The 13,185-nt window shown below is 40.7% G+C and overlaps 1 protein-coding gene across 1 annotated transcript; it reads right to left on the reverse strand.

The window, feature by feature from the left end:
- Nucleotides 1-1,361: 1,361 nt before the first annotated feature.
- slc43a2b (solute carrier family 43 member 2b) lies at nt 1,362-12,228 on the reverse strand. The gene is made up of 14 exons (XM_039617922.1): nt 12,180-12,228; nt 10,998-11,303; nt 8,465-8,759; nt 8,265-8,320; nt 8,089-8,165; nt 5,992-6,084; nt 5,521-5,654; nt 5,165-5,361; nt 4,925-5,068; nt 4,044-4,176; nt 3,744-3,876; nt 3,175-3,248; nt 2,937-3,060; nt 1,362-2,860 (listed from the first exon to the last, which is right to left on the reverse strand). Exons 2-14 carry the CDS (start codon nt 11,155-11,157, stop codon nt 2,699-2,701), a joined length of 1,782 nt encoding a protein of 593 aa, XP_039473856.1. The 5' UTR covers nt 11,158-11,303; nt 12,180-12,228; the 3' UTR covers nt 1,362-2,698.
- Nucleotides 12,229-13,185: the final 957 nt, after the last annotated feature.

Genomic DNA, 13,185 nt, shown 5'->3' on the forward strand with positions numbered 1-13,185 from the left:
GTTCACTGAACCGTTTTTCTAAAGAGTGTGCAACACTCTGCGTCATCGTGACAGCGATGACGTAGAAGCGTAGTTATTCACCATCATCAGAGTATGACACGGAGATCACCGCTGGCACAGACGCACGGTGCGTCAGCTCTAAACCCTTTCCAACAGAGTCCTTGCATCTGATGTGATTATCCTTTTCCACACCCACTCGATGACAACTCACATGAATTACAGGCTGATCTGTAATTCACTCAAGGACCCCGGAGGCGTTCGGACCACACGTTTCAAGCAAGGCATTACAGATCCCTAATCCATGCAGTCCCTCATCCCGAAGACCGGGATGTGATTGCGAATATGTGAGTCTAAAATTATGTAACGATGGAGTGCCTCTGTATTTATAGCGCATCTGTAACAGTCTGCCAGCATCCACTCATTCCTGTGTCATTTTGGGATTGCCTTTACCTCCTGTAATATCTATCTATCTATCTATCTATCTATCTATCTATCTATCTATCTATCTATCTATCTATCTATCTATCTATCTATCTATCTATCTATCTGGGAGTCCACCGCCTTCTTTACACTGAGTTCCCAGATGTGAGTGACGTGCAGGTGATGAGAGGAGCTGAGGTGTCAAGTGACAACCATCTGCTAGAGTGTAGTATCAGGTGTCAGAGCCGAGTGCTGCCAGACCTGGTTAAGGGAAACATTTAGTGAGAGTATGGCGGGAACATCTGGTGAGAAAACTGCTCAGAACTCCTCTCAGTGAGATGTGAAAATTATTCAGTGTTTGGAAATGTTTGGGCACTTTTGTGCACAAAGGCTAATTTAAAACCTTAAATTATGTCAGCTGGTTTGTGGAACTGTATCTATGTTTTGATTTGGTTTAAATATTTAAGATAGCCTATTTACTTTTAAATCTTAGGATGTATATCCAAATCTAATGCAACATAACTGTAATTAAGGGTTTATAAGGACTAAGAGCTGAAATCTACCCAGCCCACTTCCTCTGGTGCTGGCTCCAGTGCAGGAATATGCTCCTAATGCTGACCCCTGCTGGCTGGTTGCAGAACAATCAAAAACCAATCTCCAACCAGTCTCAATAAATATGTTCTGGAATAGCAATTGATTGCAAGGCTGTAAGTTTGATGAAAGGTGGTGATGAAAGTACTTCATCAGACGACTTTCATCTTGCATTTAAAGATTCCACAACCAACCAACCAACCAATCAACCAAACAAATTGCCTCAGAAAAAAATCCCAAAATTGACCACAGTGGTCATTTCATTTCTCATCCTTAATGTGGATAGAACAGATTTCAAGGTAGAAAAGAAAACTTCTGCAACCAGATGAGAATTACACGCAGACACTGGGTACAGTCTGATAAAAAGTGAAAAAAAGCAAGAGTCTTTATTAACCTCGGCAGATTTTTTCATATTAAACAAACTTGCACAATAAAACATCCCTACATCATGACAGGAGGAGCTCTATGCAAACAGCACAGTATACAATCAGACACAGAAGTAGTTGTCAGCAGAGAGCAACTTAAATATGCCAAGAAATTTGAGTGTAAAATAAAATAAATAGAAATACGAAGGCAGGAAAATTTAAGGCTAAGCAGAACTATTGCTGAAGAGATGAAGGGGAACTGTCAAACTGAGCTTTGAAAGAAGGGTAAAAGTGCTGTATTTCTCTCAAGAGTAGGCGGACAGACTGGACCAAATACTGACTTTAAGGTAAGGCATCTGAACTGTAACTAATTTATTCATTTTTTTATTTGTATTGACATCGATGTGTAAATGGTAATGTGAAAAGCTGTTTTCACTGATATGTGTGATGAACCTTCAGTTATATTCAACATCGAAATGCACCCTAAATTTAAATTATAAATAGAAAAACTAAAGTCAAAGAGTAAAATAAATAGTCTACAAACACACCACAGATTGGCTCATGTCCTAATAGATTACAACCTTCAAAATACTGACATTCATCAATACTACACGATGCGCTAAGCTACAGTTGTACTGTAATCAGATGTTAGCTTTAAGAAAACAAAAATCCACCTCTGTAATTATTGTCCTGACTGTCTTTACTACTCGCTTGAGAAACATCAGCAAAAAGGCTCTTCTCCCCTTTCTGTTACTCCTTAACAGCACTGAATCAAAATCTACTGTACAGCAAAAATCCAGCAGGTGAACAGAAAGGTGGTACTTTGCTGATTTTAAGTCAAAGTATGACAAAAACAAAAGAAAAGAAAAACAGATTCTGGTTTTCTGAATGACGCGTGGGCTTCACAGAGGAAGAATCATCCTTTTTATGGTCGTGTGAGAAATACTGAAAGCAGTCTTAGGAGTGAGCTGCACTAGTGTGCGGCTCATTGGGGAGGGGATGCAAAAAGACGTCAGAGAAGGATTTGGGGGAATACAGAGGCTGTTGCCTCTTTCCTTTCACAGTCTTTTCTCTCTCTTGTTCTTCTTTTCGCCCTCTGTGTTTATATCCTTAGGTTTATTTATCTTTGTAGCATTTGGAAAATGGGCATATAAGTCCGTTGGTTTGTGTAATGTATAGAGAAGTACAAAAACATTATGTGTCATTGTGATATTTAACATTTCAGTTTTCCTTTTACAACCAGCTTCTTGTGTTCATGTGATTGCCCATGTTTCTCAAAATCTTCTTCATCCCTTCTTTTGTTTTCCTATGTTTGCTTTTCTCTAGACAAAGGCCTCTGGGATTTCAGAGCCGTTGATTTTGATGTAGATCTTAGCATTGTCATCCTTCAGCTGCTGCTCTTTGTAGAGAGTCCGTCGGTACCAGATCAGGTAGAGAGGCAGCAAGAAGCCCAGCATGCTTAGTACAAGGAGTCCAACATTGACCTGGAGGACAGTACAAGAATTAGCCATGCCCGAGGGCTGAATCTCTGATTGTGTTCATGTGTATGCATATCCATACCCAGAGTGGATCTCCACCCAGTGGTCCCATCATAGCCAAAAACAGTGGCTGCTGCAGCAGAGCAAACACAGCACTGACCAGAGACTGCATCCCTGTTAGACTTCCAAACAGTGACGAGGGATACCTGAGGACACACAAGACACGGGAGGCATCTTTAGCATCTTAGTGTGAAGCTGCATCCACATATAGAAGACTAAGATAATATGTGTGTGTGTGTGTATGCATGTGTGAGACTTACACAGCAGCATAAAGGCCACCAACAGCAGAGTGGATGAATCCTCTCACCACCGTGTGTAAGATAAATGACACAATCTAGGGAAAGATAAAAGTATAAGAATTTTTATTCATTATCATTTCAGAAGATCAATCATCAAGTCTATTAGATTAAAAGATTAGCTACTCTTATCTATTTACTCTTACTTAGCTAACAGCTAAGACTGGTTAATCTTAGCTGTTAGCTAGTCTTAGTTATTAACACTTAGCTAACAACTAAGTATGGCTGATCTTGGCTAGCTGGTCTCAGCTATTAAAAATCAAATGAGCAGCTATTTCATAGCTGCTCATTTGATTTGATCATTCTTAAATAAAGCCAGGATAACTTTTCCATCTATTTCTAGAATTTCTGCTAAGCTAAGCTAAACAGTAAAGGTGTTTTGTTTTCACTTTGTTTTGCAAGAAAGTAAACATAAACACCTAAAAGTCTAACTGTACTGTGCAGTGTACTATAAACTGCAGTCAACGGAGATTGCAATTTACATCTAGTGTTAAGTGTGAACAATGTTGGTAAACTCAAGCTGGACTACTCACCTGCAGGGGGAGATTAGGCACTAAGCAGGTGATCCCAAATCCAACCAAAAGCAAGTTTGTGAGCAAGAATGCTCGCAGTGCATTGGTCACCTTCTGAATCTTTCTGTCTCTGCGCTTGGTCTTTGTTTCTCCTCTTCAGGTTTGAATCAGAAAGAAGGAGGAGAGGTCATTTTTCAGTCACAGATGTCACAATAACCTTTGCTTTTGGCTATATTAATCACATTCTGTGTCTAGAAATGTTGAGAATTTAACAAAGTGGGGTTGTCCTGCATTGCAAAGGATTACTAATATTTGACATACTTGTTTAAGGGTTCCTTGTCTTCCTGTCCGTCATCACAGTCCTTCAGCTTCCAGTCCATAATCTGACCAATCACAGGGGTGGTCATCAGGCAAAGTAGCTGCAGCACCCCAAAGATGGAAGAGTACAAACTCACTGAAAAAGAGATCAGGATGAGCATACAATATAAAAGGATAAGGAGAAAGTTTAAAATACAATGACAGTGTTTGAAAGAATATACCTATACTGACTTGGTTAATATGACAGTATAGTTAATATTTAGCACCTAGTATTAGTGCTATATTGAGTGGAACAATGGTTGATGCAGGGGAAATGTCAATTTAAAAAAAAGTCAATAAAATGTTATTATTAGGAGGGGGTAAGGTTGTGTGGGTTATTTCTATGGGCTAAAGGAGTAATGATACACGGAAACTGCATCACGTGAAACTGCTCATATGGCGTGCACCCTTTGCTGCTAACGGGCAAAGTTAGTTAATAAGTACAGTAAATGGTCATTCCGTGCAGATTAAAGCAGAATGAAAGATCAAAACAACAGCCAAGGTCAACTGATGAAATAAAATAACTAGCTATTAAAAAAGGTGCTATTCAATGCTGTGAATAGTACTATTCACAGCATTGAATAGTACTAATCACTGCTGTGATGCGTTTCTAAATTATAAGTGTTTTCACCTTGAAATGTAACAGTCGAATGGTTTAGTAATCTACTGATACAGAAGACTTCTTATCTTACCAACTTCCATTCTTTCCACTGAAAATCCAATTAAAACAAGTAAGCCAAACTGCTTTCAAGTTATGATTCATATATGTTGAGAAAGAAACAGCAAAAGCATTGATGTTTATGTATGAGTGCAAACTTCAAGCAAAGAAAAGTTGAGAAACTGACCTGTGTTGAGGTCTCCATCGGTGAGTGACTCCAGGACACTGTTCATGGCTCCCATGTAGAACAAAAGACGAAGCTGAGTCATAGACATGGTCACTAGACTGAGCAGGAAAATTGGGGTGATGATAGTTTTAAAGAATGACTGGGCTGCAGAGGAGAGACGAAAAATGAAGAAGGGTAAATTAAATGGATTTAAGTAAAAAGTGCATACATAGGTTCAGGTTTATAATACTGCAGTCTTACATTCTTCTTGTGGCTTGCACTCCATTTCCAGGTCCATAGTAGAGAGACAAAGATTGTTTCCATCTTTGGTAGTCAGGTCCTTTTGCTTTGTGTTGGTGCCCACGCTCAGACGACGGCCCACTGTGGTCACTTGCTTGTAGAACTGCTGACCTGTGATTTTATGGTCGAAGCCAAGCCAGCTGAACTTGATCTTCACGCTGAGGAAGCAAAGGATGAGAGAGGGATTACAAGACTGGATAACAAGAATGGGAGTAGAGGGGATTATGCTAAGGGTAACAGAGAAAAGTGGAAAAGAGATGGGACCATGGGGGAATTGAACAATTAAAACGTAATCAATTTGCATGTGTGTTACTAACGTGTAGTCCATATCTTCTGGGCCTGGGAATGGTTCCAGTGGCCAGTTGAAGAAGCAGTTCATGAAGACCAGTCCTGCACAGGCGGCCCACACCACCAGAATAGTGATGAATGGTATGCCAAAGTCATAGATCACCTGTGTCCAAAACAAGGGCCAATAAATACAAAGTACAGTGCAAAAAAAGACATAGAGAAGACAGTTATTTTCACAGTTCTTGGACCAAACCTGTCTGGGAATACTAAGTTCTCACATGATTCTTACGGTGCACTTTGTTAATTGGGTTAGACAAAGTTATCCTGTACTAACTGGCAGGAAAACCCACTCCTTGCTTTTAACCCATCCTGAGAATTAGAACCAGTTCTCCTAATACTTCTGATAATCCATCTGTGGACCAGTTCTAGATTTTGGCAAGTGCCTTCATTGCCAAGATTAAGGTGCCAGGAGAAAATACGTAGCCTTCAGTGTTTGTTACCTTGACGCCAGGAAAAGTGACAGCAGAGGATGCGTAGGAGCCGATCATCAGGGCGATGAAGGTTGAACGGAGGTCCCCAAACATGTTTGGTAGCTAGAAGAGAAACGAATGAAGAAACAGGGAAAGAGGCCTTGAGCTTCACAGTGTTTTTGTTCTCTTTTTGCATTAGTTTGCAACTGAGATGAGATATATTCAGTTATCTAAAGGAAAAAATGGGGAGCTCAACTGTTGTGCAGCTGCACTTAGTTTAGTTTGGGAGGGGGTGGAGGTAGGGGGTGTGGGTGCAGATTGGGGCACTATGAGGCTGGTACCTACTGACAATGGGGTCACAGTTTACAGTAAGACCCAATTAGTAAGCAGACTTGGCACCATGGCGCGAACATCAGAGAAATTGTGACATGAAACCAGCCCACCTCAGTGTATGTAAATATAAAACAGCATCACATAACACACACAGCTGTCCAACATACGACACTGCTGATGAGTTCTTTACAGCTGAAACAATCGGACGGGTCGGCTGAGGTGAGGTGACATTTGAGGTCTTTAATATACTTTTCCTTAAAAAGAAAAATGGATTTGGAAGTCAAAACGGGAGACAGCGGGTGACAAAGCATCCGAATACAAAGGCATTCACAAGCCGTTCTGTTTTCAGGAGACTGAACAACAACAAGCTCATTCAATTACATAAGAGCGGGGAAAGCTAAGGAAGAGGTATGCGGTAGTGTTTGAGTGCTAAATTGAGAAGGCATGTGCACCCAGGTTACCGGGATTTCCCAACACTTTCATCAGGAATAACTTGAAAACTCATCTCATTGAGTTTAAATGACTAAAGGTGCTGTGCACTAGCAACTGCTGGATGAAACCTAGAGTGGGGAAGGTAAGCTGACATTGGCATTGAGCCAGTAGTGGCCACTGAGGGCAGCTGAGTGTTACCCAACATCCCTCAGCTGAGAACGAGTGCTTTAAGGTCTGCGGAGAAGTCACGGACAAGCAGTCAAAGAACAGGGTTGTGTCTAATGATTAACCCGACACTGAGGCTTTCTTGTAAATTGAGCTGCTGAGGAGATGAAGTGAAACTTGGTGTGAGGGGAACACATCTTTTTATGAACCACCTCTGGAGACTGACAGTAAAGGGAGAAAAACAATTCTTTAAATCAAGGTTTTACTATAACACTGACATGAATGGCCATGGCAGCAACTAATGAGAGATACAACAAATACAACAAGAGAAATGAGAGATGTAACAGCAAGAGTCAGTACTGGTATAGAATTGGGATGTTTCACTGGGAGATTTAGTGGAGCAGAGGCCCTCTCCAGTGAACAGCATCACCATGGTAGAGAACTGGACTCCCATGTGAGTCACTGCAGGCTGAACTGATGTCAAGGCCAGAGAAGACGCGGGGTGGATAATTGTAGGACAAGAATGCAAATAAATGATGATCTTTAGACTGTTTATCTCGGCTTTTGTATCCTTGCCTGTAGGGCTGATTACATTTAAACTGTTTCGGGCATAAAGGCTTTTTCTTTGCTCCAAAGGTATCTGTGAAATTTGATGAACTACATCGAAGGATATGACTTCAGGAATTAGGCTCTTAACTGAAGTTTTAGACTTCCAAGAGTGATGCTGCTTATTTTTTTAAAATGGGAATTTCTGTGTTTAGGTTCTAGTGCAGCAAGTCCATTAAGTCTTTGCAAGAACAGAGAAAGAAGGGATAATAGGAGAAATTCTTGATTCCTCCTTCATGTCCTTTGTGAAGCACAATAATAGATGCAGCGGAAAGTGATAATGAGCCATGCTGTCGCACTTTCTCTCCCTCTAATCAACTCCCTTCCCTGCTATCTGACACTTGGCCGGGTAATCCCTAGGAACTTGTAGTTCAACATTAGAAAAAAGGCAAAGTAAAAAAAAAGGAAACTAAACAGGAGACAGGGTGGAATGCCAGACAAGAAGGCAGGGAGCCAACAGGCTATTATAACAGAGCGAGTAAGACAAAGAGCTGTGTAGATAGAAACATACATCTGGACAAACATCTTGCAGCAGGTGCAAGGACTCTATGGAACAAGGATTATAAAGCACACATCAGTGTGCACACTTACTGTGAGAGAGGTGAAGGTCATGCACATGCCCCCGAAGCCATTGAAAGTAAGAGCAATGAAGATAAGGATGGAGAGTTCTGCAAAAAAAAGTAAATATATATATATATATAATTCAAAATCCATACAGTGCTGGAAATGTTACAGTGCAAAAAAGACTGTTGTTCATATGAACTCACCATTTGGTTTGTAGGCTCCATAAGCGATGAGTAGACAGGACAATCCAAAGCAGGTGCTGAAAATATATGATTGTGTCACACTTCTGATAACAAGCTAACTAAAGCTGTTCTTTTTAAAACTCTGTTTATGACTACACGTGTATTTTTTCCATATGTTACATCACAGTAAGCCTGGATAGTTTCTTCCCTTCTTTGCTTACCTTCCCAGCAGTCGCAGTTTGCGAGGCCCATATTTATCCATGACAATCCCCAATGGCAGCGTGATGGCTGAGAGGAGGAAGGAGCCCACTGTGAAAGCCAAGTTCAGCATCTCATCCTGTTCTTTACAGATCAGCCAGCCGTTCATCTTCAGGGGCCCATCCATAGGGACCAGGGGCCTCATCTCGACACCGTCTCCCAAACCCACCACACCAGCCTCACTTTCATAGTCGTAAGTGTACTCATCAGACGCCTGTGCTGAATGAGACTGGGACAGATTGTAGTTGGAGCTGTTACCTGAGGATCGAGATAAAAGTTGGAAGAATATAATAAGTTTTATAGGAATGATGCAAGTGGAAGATATTCAATGAGTTTGGATGTTTCAGGCTGACACAATGTGCCCTTTTCCCTTAGAAGTTAGGCTTTTTTTGGATAATGCTGCGAAAAAACAAACACCACCCAACTAAGATGCAGTGTAGTGGATAATCAGGAAATTTTTAGGTTCTCTTCTGGGAGATAGTTTACCTATATCTCTAATAGATCAATACATAGCAATGACATGTGCACAGCCAGTTAGATGAATTGTGAACCTCAGCATGAAATAAAAAACTGCCCCTAAAGATTATAATATGGGATGCAATTTGATTTTATTGCTACTTTGGAATGATATGAACAAAACGTGATAAGCTAGCACTTGCAATAAACTTCACATCATTATCAGGACCTGCAAGGAGATAATGTGAACAAGTACAAAAGTCCAGAAGACGTCCAGGTGATGAAGTGAGGGGAGCTGCAGCTTTGAACCTTCTTAGCATTAGCTTTCCAGATCACGCTCTTCCAGTGCTATCAGGCACCGGTTATCTCTGGGAGGAAAACGTGTGTGTGTGGCATCCCAACGTGAAACACTGTGACGCACTTCATGACCAAGTGCCAAAGTCTTCCCCAAGAAGACAGATCAGCATCTCATACCCTTTGAATCACTGGGACGCAATGCTGACGGGAGCAGCTGATTGGCAAACTACATTGCTGAACATGCAGTTAATACCCAACACTGTGTCTCTGTAGCATGTATAGCAAAATGTTTGACTGGGCATCCTGGTGCAAAATGACTTATAAAGGCTAGAAAAGGCATTAAGATGTTGGCACCAAGCTAACACTGAACCCTGCACTAACACTGCACCCAAAACGAGAAAAGGCAGCTTATAAATGCATTGATGTCTGTTGCTTTATTTCATTTGAAGTGATCTTGTATTTCATAATTAAAATTCATAAAATGTTTATTACGAAACACAAAGCACAAAGTGCAGTCTATATATTTGAAATGCCAAATATGTGCTTCTTGTGCCAGTCTTTGCAGGGCCATTATCTTTCCATTTCGCCATTCTATTTTTTACGGTTTCCTGGCTAGATTTCTACTGCTCATCACTTTAGCTATCTCACCCTCTCTGCCCTTTGTCACTGAACTTTAAACTCACTTATTACCAGCTATAAATGCTTCCTGCTGATTACTTTGTTCCTCAGTCACGTCACATGTTTGAAAAAAGCTGAGCTGGTGCTTGCTGCTGTTCTCCTTTTTTTTTTCTTCTCTTATGTCATCAGAACAAGATAAGATGACTGTGGCAGTTCTCCAGGAAGTTATTGCCCAACTGTTACTTGAGCGTGCACAGCTTCACAGCTAAAACATTTGCACTACCCTATAAAGTGTTGTTACTTTGCCGGTAAATGTGTATAGGACAGCCTTCAGCCAAGTTTTATGACTGAATGTTAATATTAGCCACTGGTGCAGAGGTGAGTAAAACATCCTCCTGCATGTTATAAATGCTCCACTTAGTGTGGATACTAACATGTTCACCTCTATCAGGCCTCTATCACGCCACACAGTATCACCTGGGGTCCTCCTTCACATTCCCCTTGTTTATTCTCTTTTAAAAGACCACACCGGGGTCACTTAGGCTGAGTGCATCAATCCAACCTTTGTTCTTAACAACACAAAGTACCTGGTGTAACTTTTGTCATAGTGTGGGACTCTTGACATAAAGAGAACAAGCTTTAAACAATACAGACTCAGGTAAAAGGATCAACTGATCAGTCCATCACTGGTCTATCAGTTGACTCTCAACAAGTCTACTGCACCATAAAACCTTTTATACTTTCACTTTAGACCAACTGACCTACCTGTTACACTGCTCTTTATTTAATTTGCCTGATCAGGTTTAATTTCCTGAGTCCTTAAAACAGGTTATGACAGTTGAGAGAAAAACCCCTCATTCTTCCTAAAGAATGGAAGAGGCCAGAAAACAGTAGTGTCGTATTACATCTGTTGAATAATACCTTGCTCCTAACTTAAGATCACCATTGCTGTCTATCACTTAATCCTTATTTTATTGGGATATTTCAGCGCACATAAAGAAAAAAGACATAGTGCTTTCCAAAAACTAAGTCAAAAATCCAATTGCCCTTTTTTTCTTTATTTTTTTTTACAAGGCTTCGTCATAACTATTTTGGTAATTATAAAACACAACAGTTTCGACTTACCCTCCTCGCTGCAAAGGTATGAGTAGAAGCCCTCTGACTTGAGCATGATGAGGAGCGATCCCCATCCCAGCAGCACAGCAGAAAAGAGGAGATTCTCAATGATAGCAGTCACTGCCATCCACCAGCGCCTGGCAAATGCTGTGGCCAGGGTTGGAGCCATGGTTGAAAGTTAAAGACAGAAGCAAGGAGCAAGAGGGGAGAAATTTAGAGGACAAAGAAAGAGAGAGGGAGAAAGAGGATGTAGCTGGAAGTGCAGAAAGAACCTCCCTGACTGACGCTCAGGATGAAGGATCACAGCTCACTTATCTGTGAAGAGAAAAGCGCAAGAGGAGGGGGGGGAGGTCTTACAGTTAGCCTATCACTGTGACAGACAGAAAGAAAGGTTCACTTCTTTTTACAGGATCACAAGATCGATCACTTAACTTCGAACCCAGCAGAGGAAGGCTGGCTGCACTGCATGGAAATCTCTGCTGTTTGTTTGTGGCACTTTTCTGATTAATTTAAAGTGTCTGTGTTAGTTAGATACAGAGAAGACGCTAAGCTCTAAACCAACTAACATTAAGTGGTGAATGATTAACTTTTGTCATTGTAGGAAGATTATGACATCATGAGATGAAGACCTTACATTACATTACAGGCACTTATAATACATGCACCCACAGTGGACTTTCTGCTGATTTCTGGAAAAAGCAAACTGGTCTAAACTGGACATACACAGAAAATGGGATTCTCTTACTGCCCTCTCAACCCCATGGCCCCTCATGCCCATCCAACCGCAGCTTTTCTCTGCAATTAGTGTGGCACATCCACAGCCAGACAAACAATAAACAAATCAACGGGAACAGCCAGCCTTTCTCTCTGTCACACACACACACACACACACACACACACACACACACACACACACACACACACACACACACACTGTCTGTTCAGCTAGTAGAATAAAACTACTTGCAGAGCTGCAGAGTTAGTTGTACGCCTCAATAAAAATGACCAAATCAAACGAGAATACACTCCTGGAAATCATTTAATTGTAGTAGCTGATGTTGTTGAATGTTTCATTTAATTAAAAAATGAAATCACTTTCCCACTCCTGTTTCAGTCATCCACTCTCCATAGCAAACTTCAAAGCAAATTACAGATCTGCTTTGACATGTTCAGGGAGTCTTAATTTCTTACCACTGCGGCTCAGAGCTGCTCCTTCCAGCTTCAAAGTGATGCCTTGTGGTAGGCTTTGAGTAACCTGGTTTCTGTGAAAATCCACTTTTATATACCCGCGTGGCCCTCACATAGCGCCCCCTATTGACATTACCCTGCAATTACCCTGCAGTATGTCTGCACTCCAACCAGCCTTTATTTTGTTGACAGTTTTGTCACCAGATAGTTATATAATTTTAATAATTGTGGGTCTAAAGCTATTAGTTTTCTTTAATATAATGCGATGAATCACGAAGAAAAAAGAACAAAACTGTGTCTAAATAAACAGATTTTACAGGAAATGACAGGAGATATGACGGTTGTCTGCATCAGTTGATAAAGAATAAGAGCAGACTTCCCCTATTTCAGTATTTATGCCACCTGTTTACTTATGTTAATCTGAGAAATTAGAGAAAAGAAAACATGAAAGAAGAATCCTGCATTGAAGTCTATGTTAAAATTCAGCAACAGTAAAAGTTAAACTTAAAGTCTTAAATCTTTAAAGTTGATTTAACTAAAGCTTCAGCATAACTGACCAAAACCCTCTTGAGCAAGTCTTGTATTGAGTGTTTTTGTACACATAACACTTTAAATGATCTGCAGTTTTTATTTCCTGTACAGGATGTACCCGCTGCTTCATTTTTAATATTGACTCTAATTTTAAGCACACGGTTAAATGAAAAAACTGATCTGGTTACAGCAAGTTAACACGTGTTTACACCGAATATGTCAGAGTTATATCAGCAAACCTGTTTTTCAGGTTGGACACTTGAGTTTGTCCCCCTGCAGTGGACTGTGGTTCAGCTCTAATCAATAGGCAACTCAATGATTCAGTGACCACTGTGACCATATCTGCCTAAACACTGATGTGCTACTTTGTGTTGTTACAGTCTTCAGTATCTCACACTGAGAGCACTCTTTTAACCTTTCATCTGCAAAACAGTTAAACTAATGGGATCTCTCATCTCTAATTTTCAGCTCTAATCAG

Source organism: Oreochromis aureus, linkage group 10 (genome assembly GCF_013358895.1).
Source record: "Oreochromis aureus strain Israel breed Guangdong linkage group 10, ZZ_aureus, whole genome shotgun sequence".
NCBI classification, from domain to species: domain Eukaryota; kingdom Metazoa; phylum Chordata; class Actinopteri; order Cichliformes; family Cichlidae; genus Oreochromis; species Oreochromis aureus.

What these genes read in the sequence shown, in the direction of transcription:
- slc43a2b (XM_039617922.1), bottom strand. Translation starts at nt 11,157, where the DNA reads ATGGCTCCAACCCTGGCCACAGCATTTGCCAGGCGCTGGTGGATGGCA. An exon ending in GTGCAAGCCACAAGAAGAAT is followed by an intron (nt 5,069 to 5,164) that starts GTAAGACTGCAG and finishes TCTCCTCTGCAG; the next exon opens with CCCAGTCATTCTTTAAAACT. An exon ending in TGCCTAATCTCCCCCTGCAG is followed by an intron (nt 3,249 to 3,743) that starts GTGAGTAGTCCA and finishes ATCTTTCCCTAG; the next exon opens with ATTGTGTCATTTATCTTACA.